The sequence below is a fragment of the Eptesicus fuscus genome, chromosome 5 (genome assembly GCF_027574615.1).
Source record: "Eptesicus fuscus isolate TK198812 chromosome 5, DD_ASM_mEF_20220401, whole genome shotgun sequence".
Lineage (NCBI taxonomy): Eukaryota > Metazoa > Chordata > Mammalia > Chiroptera > Vespertilionidae > Eptesicus > Eptesicus fuscus.
This window is the reverse complement of record NC_072477.1, coordinates 103,426,363-103,445,052: the sequence shown is the minus strand read 5'-3', so window position 1 is coordinate 103,445,052 and position 18,690 is coordinate 103,426,363. Positions and strand designations below refer to the sequence as shown.

The 18,690-nt window shown below is 42.5% G+C and overlaps 1 protein-coding gene across 7 annotated transcripts in view; it reads right to left on the bottom strand.

The window, feature by feature from the left end:
• The window catches only part of CREM (cAMP responsive element modulator), an 84,681-nt gene extending 66,322 nt beyond the window's left edge, over window positions 1-18,359 (bottom strand). For 2 of the 7 annotated variants that reach the window (XM_054716649.1, XM_054716651.1), the window contains exons 1-2: window positions 18,164-18,354; window positions 5,358-5,458 (exon numbers count right to left, since the gene is read on the bottom strand). In XM_054716649.1, coding sequence (XP_054572624.1) covers window positions 5,358-5,401 — 44 coding nt within the window. In that variant the 5' untranslated portion in view covers window positions 5,402-5,458; window positions 18,164-18,354. Of the gene's footprint in view, window positions 1-5,357; window positions 5,459-18,163 lie in introns of all 7 variants that reach the window. The other 5 variants (XM_054716652.1, XM_054716650.1, XM_054716645.1 and 2 more) reach the window with 5 other exon arrangements.
• Window positions 18,360-18,690: the final 331 nt, after the last annotated feature.

The following is an 18,690-nucleotide window of genomic DNA, read 5'->3' as shown; positions in this document are numbered from 1 at the left end:
TCATGTGTCTCTATATGTGAGTCAATACCACAAAAAAACTCCCACTGTTAAATATCAGCTAAATCAGGATGCCACAAGGCCCTGAGCCTCCTAGTGAAAAAGGCAGGAATAGAAGATTAGTTCATTCTTCTTGCTACACTTTTCATTATTAACTATCATCTCCTATCCTAACACTACACCAGCAACTGAGTTGGCTGCTCCTCACAATTGCTACTGTCCACTCTAAGGACCACATATCACAGACCATGGGCCTCCCCCAAAAGACTAAACTGTGATGCCCCTGCAGCCATACCAGAATTACATCCATTACACCTTACATTCCTATTTTCCCAGACAATGTGAAAGATAAAGTCCCCTCCCATTATTTCATCTTCACTCTCATAGCTAGTGTTTCCTTTTCCCACATAATACAATTGCTCACTTCTATTTTCCTTGTAAGCCTTTGTAATGTGCTACCTGAAACTCCCAAAGCCTCCACAGCCCTCTAGAGAGCAGCTCATCTTCCCACACCTTATTAAGATCAGAATGTTGACTTGGCATCCTCTTTGATCCCCACTACTATTTCCCAGCTGTTCCTCCTCTACTCCTTCGTAAAATCCCTTGTTCCCTCAAGGCTCACAGTAAGTAGGTATACCATCCTATAACTAGAGACTTTGGCACCTGCCTCAAGAGCCTTCCACTCCACCAGTCTGTGTTTTGTTCAACACAAAGGGAAGAACCCATCCCTCTCACCCTGATGCCTCAGTTCAATGACTTTCTCACTCCACTTCAAATATCTACTTGAGTGGCTGGCCATACACTGAACCTTGTCTGTGTTCAAAACTGCTCCATCTCTGAAAAATTATTTCTGACATCCTATTCTCCCATCTTACACCCTCCCTCGATAACTCCTACCACTCCTGTTACTCAACCACACTGAGATCTCCAGACCACTTTCTCCCTTTCCCACAGCCTACCCCTATCTTCACATCCCACCCTATTCAGTTTAGAATCCATGGTTTCTCATTTTAACTACTATTTCCCAAAATCCTTTGTAGAGAGCACCTGGGAAAGGCCCCTGAGCTGATTGTCATCTGAATACAGCAGTGCCAGGCAGAGCCATGCCCTGGAAACATACCTTGCCAGAGGCAGGTGTGTTGTCAGCCTGACTTTCAGCTCAGGCGCGGGGGGTGGGTTCCATTATCTAAATCCAGCCAAGTACCAGGAACAAACATGATTATCCGGGCCCATCCAGAAGTGATGATTACAAAGAAGCCACAAGAATGCACATAATCTCCTTTGTCTTGGGCTTTAGTAAAACTTCCTGGTATTTTGCTGTATAAAATAAGCGCTGTATGGGCTCTGGGTCACTGTCTATCCATCAGAGGACAGTGGTCCTACCCGGCCCCAGCTTTTTCCTTCTATCTCTGTGTCTGTCTCTTTCTTTCATTTTTCGCAACCCCCAGCCGCCCCTACTCAGGAACCAGACCACTCTCTAGCCGCGCTGGACGCGGAAAAGAGAGAAATAGTTATAATCCTTTTGTTGTATGTGTTTAGTAAATGCCAACTCAGACAAAATCAATTCTGTCTCTTCCATGCCTGCACCAGTATTAAAGTTATTAAATTCATGGTTTTCAAATGGGCAGTAATTTTATTCTTTTCCTAGCAAATTTACTCTCCCATTCTTTACAACTATTACAAGTTTCCTCTCTCAAATCACTGAGCTCACCTACTATGTAAAACCTTGCTGTAAATAAGTACACATAACACTAACGTCTGTAAATTAGCCTCAGCTAGTCCAGACAGAATTTATTTATAAATATAAGAGAAAGATCCATTATACTCCTGCATTGATCACTATACATTTTATGGTAAAATTGAAGAAACATAGAATGCTTCCCCAAAATATCACTTTCTGTAACAATCAAATATTAAACATAGTGTACTAAAAAATTAATAGGATAATATATCAATTAATTATGCAATATTTTAATCTTAAACAATAATTCTTATTAGAGAGAAGAGACCAATTAATAAATATAAATTACAGAATATCTAAAAATAAAAACATATAAGACAAAACAATAATAAACTAAAACAAACAAAAAAGTCCATTATAAACTAAAAGCAAACAAAATACTGGCAAATATTTAAATATTTAAAATACTGGCTAAAGTGGGTATATTTACACTTATGATTAACAGTAGTAGCAATATTCTTTTCTTATAAAGATTAAATATTTCACATGAAGTCTTCTTTTTATTATTTAGTGAACCATTTTCTTTTGATAGAAAAGTGAACCTTATCTCACTATATTCTGAATATACTGGAATCCAGTTTAACGAAATATTAACATACCTATTGTTTTAAACAAATAGGATTCATCCATTAGCACATTTTTCAAAGACATCTCAGAGTAACTACTTTATTTGGGGGGGGGGGGGTGAAACTGTATTTGTTTGCTTACTCTGTTATTTTCTAGGACATTAATAGAACATCTACATCATACTGCAATTACTCCCCCAAACACCAAAGTACAACAGAATTGTACTGTTCATACAGTACAACATAAACAATAGGTAGACAACCAGTAACAAACTTTCAAGAAATAAATACAAAGGAATCCTATCTAATAATAGACAAATATGCAAATTAACCATACCTCCGACACACCCACAAGCCACGCCCACCATCCAATCAGAGAGAGCATGCAAATTAACCCAAACCAAGATGGCTACAGCCACAGAGAGCAAGGTTTCCTAGGTAACAGAGGAAGCCAAGCTTTCCGCCTGCCCTTGCCAGGCCTAAGCCTCCACTCAAGCTACAAAGTTTCAATTATAGAAGGTAAACAAATTCAAACAAATGGCGGCAGAATGGAGCTTGAGAGAGCAGGCCAGGGTTGCCTCCGGCAACAGGGGAAGCAAAGCTTTCCACACACCCTGGCCGGTCTCACCTGCTTAAGGCAACATAGTTTCAATTATAATCCCAACACAATGGCTGCGGCCTCGGAGGGAGCCCCAGGCTTGGCTCTGTTCCAGGCTACAAAGTTTCAATTGTAGAAGGAAAATAAATTCCAGATACCAGGGCCTCCGCTTGGGTTGCCAGGGGGCGTGGCCAGCCTGCAAACCACCACAGGCCCCTCACTCAGGCCGCCCCACACTCCAAGGGAACCCCACAGTGATCAGGGACACCCTTCAGGGCAAACCAGCTGGCCCCCACCCCTGTACCAGGCCTCTATCCTATCTAATAAAAGAGTAATATGCAGATTGACCATCACTGCAACACACAATATAGCTGGCCCCATGTGGTCAAAGATCCTGCCCCCATGTGGACACAAGATGGCCACCACAAGATGGCCAGCAGGAGAGGGCATTTGGGAGGCACCCGGCCTGCAAGGGAGGGCATTTGAGAAGGACCAGGCCTGCAAGGGAGGGCAGTTGGAGGTGATCAACCCTGCAGGAGAGGGCAGTTAGGGGTAACCAGGCCGGCAGAGGAGGGAAGTTGGGGGCAAACAGGCTGGCAGCAGAGTGGTTAGGGCGTGATCAGGCTAGCAGGCAGAAGCAGTTAGGGGCAATCAGGAAGGCAGGCAGGCAAGCAGTTGGGAGCCAGCAGTCCTGGATTGTGAGAGGGACATCCCTCAAGGGGTCCCAGATTGGAGAGGGTACAGGCTGGGCTGAGGGACAACCCCCCTCCGTGCACGAATTTCGTGCACCGGGCCTCTAGTATATTCATAAAACTACATTTAAAATTATAGAAATGCCAAGATAATTATGACTAAAGTTATTTAGGCATACATATGTATCAAGAACACACAAGCCATGTAAGTAGGAGACAAAATGAGAAGAAAAAGAAAAAGCATTTTAAAGAAATGCTATCATAGGTACTTAGGAAAGTGTTCTTAAAAGAGAAGATAGGAACAAAGAAAGGAAAAGGAAACAGGCCAAAAATATCTGAATGAAAATAAGTCAAAGGTAGTTTCCTAGTTATAATTAAAATGTTCAATTAGCTAATAAACTTCTAAAATCTTAGTTGTATTTAATGTTGCAAAGACAAATTACATTGCAGAGCCCTACCCTGGTAAAATTTTTTTCACCTCTTTTAAAAACAGAACCCAGCTGGAAAAGAAAAATTATTGTTTCTAGCCCTGGCCAGTTTTCTCAGTGGTTAGACCAAAGGGTTGTGGGTTCAATTCCAGGGCTAGGGCACATACCTCTGTTGCCAGTTCACGCTGGTAAGGGCACGTACTGGAGGCACGTGCCCTTACGCCCCCTCCCCCCATCTACTTCCCTTCTCTCTAAAAATCAATGGAGAAAATATCCTTGGGTAAGGATTAAAAAGTAATAATAATGCCCTAACCGGTTTGGCTCAGTGGATAGAGCATCGGCCTTCGGACTGAAAGGTCCCAGGTTCAATTCTGGTCAAGGGCATGTACCCTGGTTGCGGGCACATCCCCAGTAGGGCGAGTGCAGGAGGCAGCTGATCAATAATGTTTCTCTCTCATCGATGTTTCTAACTCTCTATCCTTCTCCCTTCCTCTCTGTAAAAAATCAGTAAAATATATTTTTTATAAAAAAAAGTAATAATAATACGTAAAGTTGTCTCTATTTCTAAATCGTTTTACAAAAAAGTAATAGAAAATTTATTTTCTTTTTAAAGCTAGATCCAACTGATAAACCAAAATTTCTCTGAAAGTAACCAAAATAAAAGTTGAAAAATTCTATTTGGGTTTCTGTAAAATATTGGTAGAGACTTGAGCAAGGAGGGAGGAAAAGGAAAACTCTGTCCACATCCTTATAGGTGGTCTCCTTCCTAACTGAAAAGGCCAGCATTTAGAATAAGCTAAATGTGCATGTCCACTTACTCCCTACAGAATCCAATAGAGTACACAGTTGAAGATGAATTCCTTAATTGAATGGCTGAATAATATGGGTGCATATGATTATATCTTACTAGTAGCCCTGCGCACAATTCCATACGCCAGTAGCTCGCTGCTGCCCTCCAGTAGCTCTCCGCCCGCTGCCTCACACTCCTGTAGCTTGCTGCCCTGCCCTCCTGTAGCTCTCCACCCACTGCCCCCCCTCCTGTAGCTCCCTCCGCCCCCGCCCCCCCTCACACCTTGCTGCCCTGCCCCCTCCTGTAGCTCTCCACCGCCCACCTGTAGCTCGCTGCCCCACCTTCTTGCTGATCCGGAATCCGGTCATTACGCTTCACAACGTAACGACCATTTGCATATTACATCTTTATTATATAGGATTATAATAAATATACACATACATTTATGTATGTGCAGTTATCTACGTTAACTTATCCATATTAACTTTAAACTCTCTAAGTAATATTTTCAAAACAAAAAAACAAACGTATGTATACCCACCTACCTTAAATTTGTCTTAATATATTTTTTCCTGCCACATTTGTTCATTATTAAGACATTTGTAATCAATGCTTTGCTCCTTCTCGGTTTTCTTCTTTATTTATCCTGCAGTGAAATTATAATGTTGAATTGGGAGATCATAACATTTTATTTTTTTTAAATTAAAACCTCTCAAAACTATACCAGAAAAATACCCTAATTTCTGTAAAATTGAAATAAAAGCACAGAAAGCTGAAAACAATTCCATATTTTTTTCAACTTTAATTCTATTCAATTTTATGATCATCCTAGGAAAAGATTTCAAAATCCTTAAATAATGTGCTATTTCTCAGATTCTTTTCTACTGAAGAGAAAGCAGTGCTGTCTAATTACTTGATATATACTATGCACTACCTATAGGTGTCAGCTCTATTTTTATTTATTTTTTACTTTTTTAATCCTCACTAGAGGATATATTTTCCAATAATCTTCAAAGAGAGAGTGGAAAGAAGGGAGAAGGGGGAGAGATACAGGGAGAGAGAGAGAGAGAGAGAGAGAGAGAGAGAGAGAGAGAGAGAGAGAGAGAGGAGATATGAGAGAGACACATCAACTGGTTGCCTCCTGAACTCACCCTGACCAGGGCTGGAGACTGAACCTGCAACAGAGGGATGTGCCCTTGACCAGGAATCTAACCTGAGACCCTTCAGTCCCTGGGCCAACGCTCTAACCACTGAGAAAACCTGGCCAGGGCTATGTTTAAATGGTAATAATCACTTAATAACCTGAATAAATCATTTTCCTTTTTTTCCCTTTATTGATTTTTAGAGAGAGAGAGGAAGGGTGTGAGAGAGGGAGAGACAGAGGGAGGGAGGGTGGGTGAGAGAGGGATAGAGAGAAAGAGAGAGAAACATCAACTTGTTGTTCCACTTATTTATGCATTCATTGGTTCATTCTTGTATGTGTCCTAACCAGGAATCGAACCTACAATCTTGGTGTATTGGGACAACACACTAACCCAGTGATGGGCAACCTTTTGAGCTTGGTGTGTCAAACTCCGCCAAAAAACTGAGCATAACTCGGGTAGTGTGTCACTTTGAGGAAAAAACATTATTTCGCAAATGTTTCATCCTCAGGAGCAGCAAATGTTTCATCCTCGGCATGTGGCTGCCTCAGCGGCCACGTGTCATCAGAAATGGCTACGCGTGTCAGTGCTGACACGCGTGTCATAGGTTCGCCATCACTGCTCTAACCAAATGAGCTATACAGCCAAGACAAATCATTTTCTTAAATTTCACTCCACTGCAACAAATTTGTCAACTATTTTACATTTACCTTAAATCTGAAACTGGCTTTTGGCAAAGAATTTTAATTCCAAACAAAATATTAACGTTTATTTAAAATCTCCTTCTAGAGGAAGTAAGATAGCGGCATAGGTAAATGCCTGTACTTGCCGCCTTTACAACCACATCAAAATTACAATTAAAATACAGAAAAACCATCATTCAGAACTGCCTGAAAGCTGGCTGAATGGAAGTCCTACAACTAGAGAAGAAGAAACACATTGAGACTGGTAGGAAGGATGGAAGCGCGGAATGGGCTAGTCCCGTGGTCAGCAAACTGCGGCTCGCGAGCCACATGCGGCTCTTTGGCCCCTTGAGTGTGGCTCTTCCACAAAATACCACGGGCCTGGGCGAGTCTATTTTGAAGAAGTGGCATTAGAAGAAGTTTAAGTTTAAAAAATTTGGCTCTCAAAAGAAATTTCAATCATTGTACTATTGATATTTGGCTCTGTTGACTAATGAGTTTGTCGACCACTGGGCTAGTCCAATACTCATTCGTGCTGTTTTTTTAATCAGGTTATCTCTGCTACAGATGCTGCCTGTGAGAAGCAAAGGGTCCCAGTTGCACACCAGACCACCAGACCAAGGTTCCAGAGCTGGGAAGAGAAGTCCCCGAGACTATAGGCTGTAAAAACCAGTGGGGATTATGGCTGAGTGACAAGGAGGCTGCTGGAATACTTGGTGTTCCTCTTAAAGAGCCAGCGCTTAAACTTACACAATCCGGCTTCTTCTGACCTCCAGCACCAGGAGACCCAGAAACATACAGGGAGGAACTGGATTGTCTGGCACTGGGGCAGCTTTCTCCCAGACAGGGGGCATTGTTCCTGTGCTTTGACCTCCCCTGTTGCACGGCTGACTGGCAGGCATATCTGAGGCTCCATCAGCCTGGAGCACATAGTTTGCTCCACCTTGGGGATTCCCTGAGACCCTGCCCCATCCAATTTGCAGCCCCACCCAAGCTGTTTGCAGCAGCTTTTCCCTATGAATGGCCTGCCCTGGCCCAGGCTTCAAACATTGCTGAAATCTCTCAACAAGTTACAGCATGGCCCAAATCCATCAGTAAAAGGGCCAAGACCCAGCTAGCACCAGCCTGCTTTGCTTCACCAGGGATTCAGCAGCCTCCTTGTCATTCACCTGGGCACCTTCAAGCTCAATACCAATAGCAAATTGCAGGTCCCTCTGTAGTTCCTGCTGTGTGGCCCCAGGCAGTGGCTAACTTTGAATCTCCCTGGAGGCCCCAGAGCCAGTGCACTTGGTGGACAGCTTCAGACCATAGCAGAGTACAACTCTACACATCCATAAGCAACATATTCAAGGGGCAGACTCAGTGAGCACCAAAACCCCACTGAAGCAAAGTCCTGCTCCATAGGGGTGTTCCCTGCAGAGCAGCTCTCCCGCTGTAGTCACAGCTGTTCCAAACAGCCACTGGCCTGAAGGTCAACTCCTCCCAGTGACATCAACAGCAATCAAGGCTCAACTACATGACTATGCACACAGACCACATCAGGGTGCATCTAAAGTGCCCAGCTCAGGTGACTGGGGAGGTTGAGCCACTGGGCCCTACAGGCCACTCTACCAACTCCAGGAGATATAGCAGCTCTACCTAATACATAGAAACAAACACAGGGAAGCAGTCAAAATGCAGAGACAAAGAAACATGTCACAAATTAAAGAAATGGAAGCAAGCAAACTACTGGATACAGAGTTCAAAACAATGATTATAAGGTTACCCAAGGATCTTAATGAGACTTTCAAGGATCTTAGTGAGAATGTCAAGGACATGAAAAAGAACCAGTCAGAAATTAAGTATACAATAACTGAAATAAAGAATAGTTTACACAGTTTCAATAGTAGAGTAGAGGATTCCTAGAATCAAATCAACAATTTGGAATATGAGGAAGAAAAAAACACCCAAATCAGAAGAGTAAAAAGAAAAAAGAATACAAAAATATGAAGATAGTGTAAGGAGCCTCTGTGACAACTTCAAGCGTACTAACATTTGCATTATGGGGGTGCCAGAAGAAGAGAGAGAGCAAGATATTGAAAATCTGTGTGAAGAAATAATGACAGAAAACTTCCCCAACCTGGTGAAAGAAGTAGACTTACAAGTCCAAGAAGCACAGAGAGTCCCAAACAAGAGGAGCCCAAAGAAGCCCACACCAAGATACATCATAATTAAAATGCCAAGGATTAAAGACAAAGAGAGAATCTTAAAAGCACGAAGAGAAAAAGCAGTTAGTTACCTACAAGGGAGCACCCATATGACTGTCAGCTGATTTCTCAACAGAAACTTTGCAGGCCATAAATATTCAGTGATGAATAGTAAGGACCTACAACCAAGATTATTCTACCCAGCAAAGCTCTCACTTAGAATTGAGGGTCAGATAAAGAGTGTCACAAATAAGAAAAAGCTAAAGGAGTTCATTACTACCAAACCAGTATTATATGAAATGTTGAAGGGTATTCTTTAAGAAGAAGAGGAGGAGGAGGAAGAGGAGAAGAAGAGGAGGAGGAGGAGGAGGAGGAGAAAAAAATATGAACAATAAAATGGCAACAAACACATATCTATCAACAATTGAATCTAAAAATCAAAATAAACAAGAAAGCTAATGAACAAAAGAAACTGGTGAATAAAATAGAATCAGAGGCATAGAAGCATGGAACACACTGACAAATCTCAGAGGGAAAGAGGGGAGGGGGGGGGGGGCAGGAAGAGATTAACCAAAGCTCTTACTGGACACAGACAGTAGGGTGCTGAAGGCCGGGAGTGGGGCAGGAACTGGTTTGAGGGGGACAATGGTGGGGGAAAAAGGAGACATCTGTAAAACTCTCAATAGAATTTTTTTTTCCCGATCTTTACTGTTGAAAGTATTACATATGTCCCCTTCCCCCCGCCCCCCATTAATCCCCTCCAGCCCATCCACAATATTTTTTAATAAAAAAATTAAAATCTCCTTCAACTTATTAAAAAAGCTGTTTTAGACACTCTAGCAATTAAACCCATTTTTTACTAATATGTATTTTTAAAATATATCTTTATTGATTTCAGAGAGGAAGGGAGAGGGAAAGAGAGATAGAAACATCAATGATGAGAGAAAATCATTGATTGGCTGCTTCCTGCACGTCCCCTAATGGGGATCAAGCCCACAACCCAGGCATGTGCCCTCGACCAGAATCAAACCCGGGACCCTTTAGTCCGCAGGCTGATGCTCTATCCACTGAGCCAAACCAGCTAGGGCTAATATATTTTTTAAATATGCCTTTGGGATGCTGAATGAAGTACAATTAGCAAAGAAAAAAAGATAAAAGGATATCTGGGGACCCTTATTTTAGGGTTGCAAAGGACAAATGTGCACATCCAGAAGTACCTTTTAGGCATCTATCCAGCAATAGTGGTGCTTAGTCACCGACATGTACCTTCAGAGTTCCCCCCAGAGTGGTCCCCTCTAGGGTGGTGTTACACCATCCCAGTCAATTCTGAAACTGAATTTGCCCCACTTAACTAAGGGCACTACAGCAATGGTTATTTTTGCCACACCTACCCCCTACTCCAGTACAGGGACAATAGATGGTAGGGCATATGAACCACACTACCTACAACATGACCAAAAAGCATACATGGTGCCACTCCTTCAGATTAAACCATGCCTCTGATTCTATTTTATTCACCAACTTATTTTGCTCATTAGATTTCTTGTTCATTTATTTTGAGTTTTAGATTCAATTGTTGACATTTTATTATGCTGACATTTTACATAGGGATATTTCATCTTCCATAAAAATTGTGGAAGGACCACTTATTTATTACAGACTAATCGGGCCCTTGCCGGTTTGGCTCACTGGATAGAGCGTCAGCCTACTGACTGAAGGGTCCCAGGTTCAATTCCAGTCAAGGGCCCGTACCTGGGTTGCAGGCTCCTCCCTGGCCCAGGCCCTCCTTGGGGCGCATGCAGGAGGCAACCAAGCTCTGTGTTTCTCTCACATTGATATTTCTCTCACAGTGATATTTCTCTCTGTCTTCCACTCTATTTAAAAATCCATGGGAAAATACCCTTGGGTGAGGATGAAAGAAATAATAGTATTTGGCACCATGACAGATCAGGCCCTGGTGCTTGGCCTCAGAGACACAGATAATGAAACGTCCCTGCTCTCCAGGAGCTGGCAATCTCATGAGGGAGGGAAATGTTAAACAAAGAACAATGATTTTATTGGAATAATAATGATGATCAGGACACCATATAAGAAGTAACTGCAATTTTTTAAAGAATTTTTATTGATTTTGAGAGAGAAAGGAAGCGAGAGAAACATCAATTGGCTACCTCCGGCATGCCCCCTACCTGGGAATTCAGCCCATAACCTGGGCACATGCCCTGACTGGGAATCGAACTGGCAACCTTCCAGTACATGAGTTGACACCCAACCAACTGAGCCACACCGGCCAGGGCATAACTGCTAGTTTCTATATTTTTCTTGGAAATATCATTTTCTTTAGTTTAATTTTTTAATAAGTAACATATTCTTATTATTCAGAATTTAAAAAGTAGAAAAGGGTATTCAGTGAAGTCCAGGAATAGCCACTCATTTCCTATTCCCCGAGGCAAGCAGCACTGAAGAAAGTACTAGCTTCCTGTTACCACAGCCATAGGATGGCATTACCAGAATAAAGACCATCATGTAAACCTGACCCTGACTCAGGCTTATCAGAGAATTGTTTCATCCCAAATACTAAAAAATTCATCATTGAATGACTGCCTGCTTGCCAAATCTAAAGTATACTTCTCAGTCCCTATCTTCCTTAACATCCCTACAGCATTTCCTGCTCTCCAAATTTCATCCTCCTTTAACCTTTGTTGTTATTGTCTTAAAACAACACAAATATATTACCCTACAATTCTGGAGGTCAGAGTCTGAAATGGGTCTCACTAGGCTTATCAAGGTGTTGGCAGGGTTGTTTCTCTGGAGGCTCTGGGGAGAATCCATTTCCTTGCCTTTGCTAGGTTCTAGAGGCTGCCTGTATTCCTTGGCCCCTTCATCCATCTTTAAGGTCAACAACATTAGGCTGTTTTTCTCATGCTGCCATCTCTCTGGTTCTCCCTTCTTGACCTCTTAATGGCACCACTTTAATCCTTTTCTTCTAGATTATCTAGTCCTTTGTTCTGTCTTCTTTGGTCCACACTTTAAAAGGTTGGTATTCCCACCTGGCTGGTGTGGCTCAGTAGTTGAGTGTCAACCAATGAACCAGGAGGTCACGGTTCAATTTCTGGTTCCTGGTCAGGCACGTGCTCGGGTTGCAGGCTTGATCCCCATTAGGGGCACGTGGGAGGCAGCCAATCAATGATTATCTCTCATCATTGATGTTTCTGTCTCTCTCTCCCTCTCCCTTTCTCTCTCAAATCAATGAATATATATATATATATTTTTTTTTTTAAGGTAAAAATTGACCTTGTCAGGAAAGATGCCAGCCTAGGACAACATTGGCATAAAATCCAGTGAGCCCCACAAATAGTGGACCCAAAGGTCTTGGAGTGTGTGAGTTTGTTTGGGTTTTGTTTTTTGTCTTTTTGGTGTGTTTGTGTGTGAGAAGATCTTTTGTTTTTTTTCTTTTTTTTCTTGCATATCTCTAATTTCTATCTTTCCTTCTACTGTGGATGAAAGGGGCCACATGTTAACCTGACTAGCTCAGGGAAGGCCTGCATGACAGCCTTGCAAACTCAGAGATTTAAAGTAACCAGAAAAAATGGTCTGAAATGAAACTTTTTAACCAAAAAGCCATTTATGATGGGTAGTCACTTCCTAGGCCGGTATCTTCACTGACAAGATCAACCTTTACATTAACTGAGCCTATCTGTCTTTTTGCATCTATGATAACATATCCTTGAAACATCTGGGTAGTAACTTCCCTTTTTCCGGACCCCTTGGGGCACAACCTAATGTGCCTGGGCACCAGGACAGATACCACAAATCCCTTCATTATTATTGTTATCATGTTAATTGTTGACAGTTGTGTCTAGTCTATCATTTTTTACTCTTTATCCAATCCCAGAGGTTCCCCCCTCCTTTGCTTTCTCCCGCCTCTCTAATCTAACACCAATGGATTTCATGTAACCCACCAACTTCCCCTCCTTCGATTACATCTCTTTCTTTTCAATCCATTCCCCACTTGGTGCCTGCTTTTGGCTTTTTCACAGTCAAACAATACCAGAATGGGCAGCTAAAGGAGAAAATGAAAAATAAATTCAGCCCAGCCTGCGTAGTTCAGTGGTTGAGTGTTGACCTATAAACCAAGAGGTCACAGTTCATTCAATTCCTGGTCAGGACACATGCCTAGGTTGTAGGCTCAATCCCCAATAGGGGGTGTGTGGGCAGCAGCTGATCAACGATTCTTACCATTGATGTTTTTATCTCTTTCCCTCTCTCTTCCTCTCTGAAATCAATAAAAAGATATTTTTTAAAGTAAATAAATTCAAATAATCCTGGTCTACACTCCCAACAACACCACCCCCACCACTACCACTAACTTCATGAAGGGCAATAAAATTTAAAATCTCTTGGGAGAGCTATTTGCTGGACTAGAGTCATTGTAGAATTTTATGTTTCAATGGCATGCTTCATTACTGCATTTTAAGTACATTTCAAAACATTTATCTATACACTATGTACCACTGTATTGACTACTAACCAGTAAAGCTGGGAAAGAGTAGATAAGATACTTGAGTCACCTTAAAGTTCAGAAACTAATTACCATGTTATTATACTTACCTAGATTGATCCTATCTTGTATATTTGAACAATACTGGTATCTTTCTAGATGCAGAAACATGCCTAAATAAGTTAAATGTAACTCCTCCAACAATTTTAAGAGTAGCATGTAGATGAAAAAGGGCCACATGCTAACCTGACGAACTCAGGGAAGGCCTGCATAATGGCCTTGCAAACTCAAGAGACCTAAAGTAACCACAAAGGATGGTCTGAAATTAAAATCTTTAATTAAAAAGCAGTTTATAGTGGTAGTCATGTCCTAGGTCAGTATCTTCCCTGACAAAGATCAATTTCAATCTTTACTGAGCCTATTGTCTTTTTGCATCTAAGATAACATACCTGTGGAATGTTAGGGTAACTTGTAACTTCCCTTTTTCTGGACTCCTCAGGGTACAACAAATGGCACCAGTGTGCAGACCACAAATTACCTATTAGTTACCATGTTAATTGTTGACTGTTAGCTATCCTGTACCCACCTAAGTAAAAGAAGTATGTGTCTATCATTTTACTTTTTATCCAATCCCAGAGGTTTCCCCACATAGTTTTCTCCCACCTCCCTGATCTATTACCAATGGATTTCATGTAACCCAACCGCCATTCTCCAGAGCACTATCTCAATAAGTTGAGATTCTGCTTCCAGAAAATTGTTGACAGTTTGGCTCAAATAAACTCACAAAAATTCTTTACAGGTTTGAATGGTGTGTTTTTTTATGTCATGCATCTACATACAGTAACATTGGTCTTTATTGCAAGATATAGTTGCCCCAAATGCAGAACCAGAAGCTTTCATCATAACCAAGGCTACCATAAAAAATCCTGCTTAAAACATTTCTCAACGAAAAAAACCCAAACCAAAACAGCCCTAGCCAGTTTGTTCAGTGGTTAGAGCGTCGGTCCAAGGACCCAAGAATCACGGATTTGATTCCTGGTCAAGGACACATACCTCCGTTGTTAGATCCCATCCTCAGTCAGGTGGGTGCCGGAGGCAACCACTTGATGTCTCTCTGATGTCAAAGTTTCTATCTCCCCCTAACCCCCTCCCTCCATTACACTGTCTGAAAATCAATGTAAAAAATATCCTCAGGGGAAGATTTAAAACAAAAACAAACATTTTCACGCACTCAATGGGGAAAAAAGATGAGGCTGTTTGAGATTATGACATTGTGAGTTAGGATTTTCTAATTTTAAGTCTGCAGAGTTGAAAAAAAAAAAAGCTTCACTAAGATAACTTTGAAGAAACTTGAGTTTGTGAAAATCTCAAAGTAAAATATTAGAATCACATTAGCCCACTGTCAAAATTTCATAGGATTCTATTTTAACATTTAATTGGTCTGGTTGTACATTGTTCAGAAAAATATGCATAAAGAGGCTTCCTATTTTAGGAGAACTGGGAGGCTTCAAAAAAACCTCACACAAGAGTTGCTAGTAAGATTTCCTTGGAGACAAGCATCATCCATCACTAGGGAGACAGTTTATTTAAACAGTCTTTAAGCAAAACTCCCATATAACTTCCTAGCCAATGCTTTTCCTCAAAATTGTTTCACTTACACCTTGCCAGTAATTTCCTCCAACACTCCCAGGAAGGGCAGTGAAGAAATGTGCAAAATACTTTATTTTTAAACTTTGCTATAACTGAATTATACCAATAAGACTCAAGGTGTCTTCATGAATAATATCAGTATAAATTCCCACTAATGTTACCCTTAGGTTTTCCTCTTCATTCTCCCTTATTCTCTATTGGATATCCTAGAGCATAAAAAAAAAAAAAAAAAAAAAGAAAAAAGAAAACCCATGAGGTTAAAGTGTTTACTTTTAACAGCACTGTTTATTGAGAAGTTCCTATGGTAAAAAGTATTTTAAATACCTTATGTATTCTTTAAAAGGAAATTAACAAAATGATTTTAAATGTTTATATCTACCTATGTGAAACGGGTGAGAAACACTTTCCCTGAAATCTACATTTTTATAATCTATATATTTGTATTAACAATATTAAAAAACATTCAATTCATAATAACTCTTCTCAAAGTTGACTTTTATATATGGAATCCATCAGTTCAATAAAGTAGAAATACTTAACAGAAGGCAACATTTCAGGCTTATTTCCTTGATGTCAAATATCAATGGTTCAGGTGTTAAGTGTTTGCATGGTTCAGGTTTTTTGTTTTTGTCTTTAAGTCTATATCTAAATGAAACAGGACATTTGAGTGCTTTTTTACCCACTTCAGCAATAAACCTGGCTTAATTTTTAGGCCCAATTACAGTAGAAACTCGGTTTTCAAACTTAATCCCTTCTGGGAGGCTATTCAAGAAGCAATTTGTTCAAAAACCGAATAATCGTTTCCCCATTAGAAATAATGTAAATTGAATTAATTCATTCCAGACCCCTAAATGATTGTTTTTAACCTTTCTTATATACAGTACATGTCTAATGTACAGTTCAGTCTATAAACAAACACTTATTTTCTTAAATTTATCAAACTACCCTACTAGCCTTAACCAAATCACTTTCTGCACTGGGTCCAGGGGTGTCTTTCAGGAAGTCAGAGATAGCATCTTCCCTTTTTTATGTATCACAGCCTCAGAAAAGCTGACACCAGCTAACTGCTTTTGGTTTATCTAAATCACCAACAGTTTTTCTACCTCTTCAATTGCCTGTGATCATTGTTATCATTGTTTCTTTCACAACCTTAGCAACGTTAGCACTCTTGATGGCCTCTTTATGTTTTAAAATTATGCTAATCATCCATTTCACCAAAAACAAAAGCAAGAAAAAAAAAAAAGTTCACAGCACAATTTCCCGAGATGTTAACAAGGCACGATTTAGCTGTCAACTGCCTCATAGTAGCACATTCTCTCCTTTGTGGCCTGAGAGATGCTTTTTGTCATGCTGATACATCAGCATGAAAGGGTTGTCAGGTCAGGAACCAAAGTTAACCCGGCATTTTTTCATGAACAACTTGGTCAAGAATTGAATTGTTTGAGGTGGGAGGCCTTTGAGAACTGAGGTTTGAGTGTACTTACTTGCAGAAAATATCAAGATGGGGAAAACAGTCAAAATCAGAAATATATGTGTACAGTGGTAAAGATTTAGTCAGGATTCCTTATACATACAAGTTAATAATCTGAAACTCCTCCCTCCTTTCTATGAAATGGCCACGACTCTAAACAATATCTCATATTTTAATCATGGAATGACCCGCCTCCGTAGGAAACTAGAGTAACTTATGGAGTCTGGAGTTTGTTAAATTCATCAGCTGTAAATTTCATTACCCTTCCAGGACAATGCAAAAACAAAACGATTAAAGAGCTCCTCTGCGTTTCCACAGCCAAAAAAAATTTATTCATATACTCTTACAAAAGCATGTACACGAAACAGAGTAATTACAGCTTCACACTCGCCAAAACAATTCCAGGTTGACCAGAAAGTCACTGGGAAAACATTTGCTTAACATTGATCTATTTACAAATTCACCAAAAACGTTTTAAGTAATAATCAACACTTTCTTATGACAATGCTTTCAGTGTTGACTCATCCAGGATCACATCCATTTAAATATCTCTTTAAAAGTTATCTTTGGATCAGTAAGTCCTAGTTCCGTACACATTCGTTTTTAATACGTAGTATTCACCGGTCAAAACGCATTGTTTGCCATTTGCCTTCCTTTGGAGAAAGAAACGTTAGTTTAAGTCAAGGTTTAAAGACGACTCTGACCTATGAAAGGAAAGCAGCTTGTCACCCAAAAAGAGTATAAAGACTGAGAAAATTGTGGCACCTGAAAAAGAACATGAGTCATCAATGTAACCTAGTACAATTTTCAAACTGCACCTCTATCCGCTGTGCACCTGGGTTTTTATTTATGTCATGGGAAGGTGGCTCCACTCTCCAGGCCCGACATAGTAAGCAAAAAAGAAATGCTACGCAAGCCACGCAGGTAGACCGCAGTGCCGGAGGGGCTCAGTTTGGGTCCGACTTCAGGCTGATCCTGTAAGTCGGCATTTCTGGCCGGAAACTGAGCGCAGGGACGGGTAGGCGCTTTCAGACCCAGGGCTCCGGTGGGCTGGGACTGGCAGCAGAGGAAGGAGCTATGTGAACAAGCAGATTGTTCCCTGTTCGGCATGTTCTGGGAGCCTGACTGGCCGGCCATAAAAAGACAAAAGTTAAAAGTAAACAGTAAGAAAAACCGCGGCTTAAGGCGGATTTGCTCTTTCTTCGCCTTATCTCATCAGATCAGGTCTGGGGCTCAAAATGAGTCAAAGGCGATGTCCCTCAGATTCAAGTTTCGGTGAAGAAACGGGTTAACGTTAATTTACACGCCAACCGAGCACCTAAACCAGGGGCACGGGCGCTGCCCGCGGTCAGCTGCGCCAAAACCACCGTCCTGACTTCTTGCTTCCTCTTTCTGTTCAGAGTGAGGCCCGTCCGAGCAAGAGGGCTTTTCCAGAAAGACTTTCCACCGAGTACCGGGTTCAAAGAGGCCAGGCTGGCCGCAGCGAGCAGCCCCAGCTCCGGGCCGCCGGGCCGCCGGGCCGCCAACGCGGCGGCGACCGAGAGCGGAGCGGGCAGCGGACCGGGGCCGGAAGCCGGGCCGGCGGGGAGGCCGCCGAACAGCCCGCCGCCCCGCACCCGCGGCCCCAGCCTGGGCTCGGCCCCGCCTCCTCCCTGCTGCCTCCGCCTCCGGCGCCGCGTCCCAGCTCCTGGGTCTCCAGTCCGGACCGGCGCGCCACTTACCCACCGCGAAGGGATTTACGTAGCGGCCTCGTCACTGCTTACGGACGCGAGGAGGTGGGGACCGCAAACCAGCTACGCGGCGCCGGCGGCGGCCCCACGTCGTCCACGTCAGCTCTGATGCGGCAGCCGCGGTCTCCCCACTGATCCCGACCTAAAGTAGCGCGGCAGCCGCACGAACTGCGTCCGCGCGCACGCGCGCGCCCCGCCCTCCCTTCCCCAGCTCCGCGACCGCCTCCCGGGGGACGCCCGGCGGAAAAATCCAAGCTCGAACTCCGCCCCCTGCCGGCCGCCTGCGGGAGTGCGGCGCTGACAATCCAACAATTAAATGGAACGGGGCAGGGAGGAGCGCCAAGGGGCGGAGCCTCAGACTGGAGAGGAGGAGCGGTCAGGGGGCGGGGCCTCAGGGGGCGGGGCCTCAGGGTGGAGGGGAGGTCCTGGCCAGGGGGCGGAGCTAGGAGAGAGACCGGTGTGGGACTGAGGAGAAAGACCGTGGCGCGAGCGAGGCTGGGAACCGGAAGCTTTCGCCG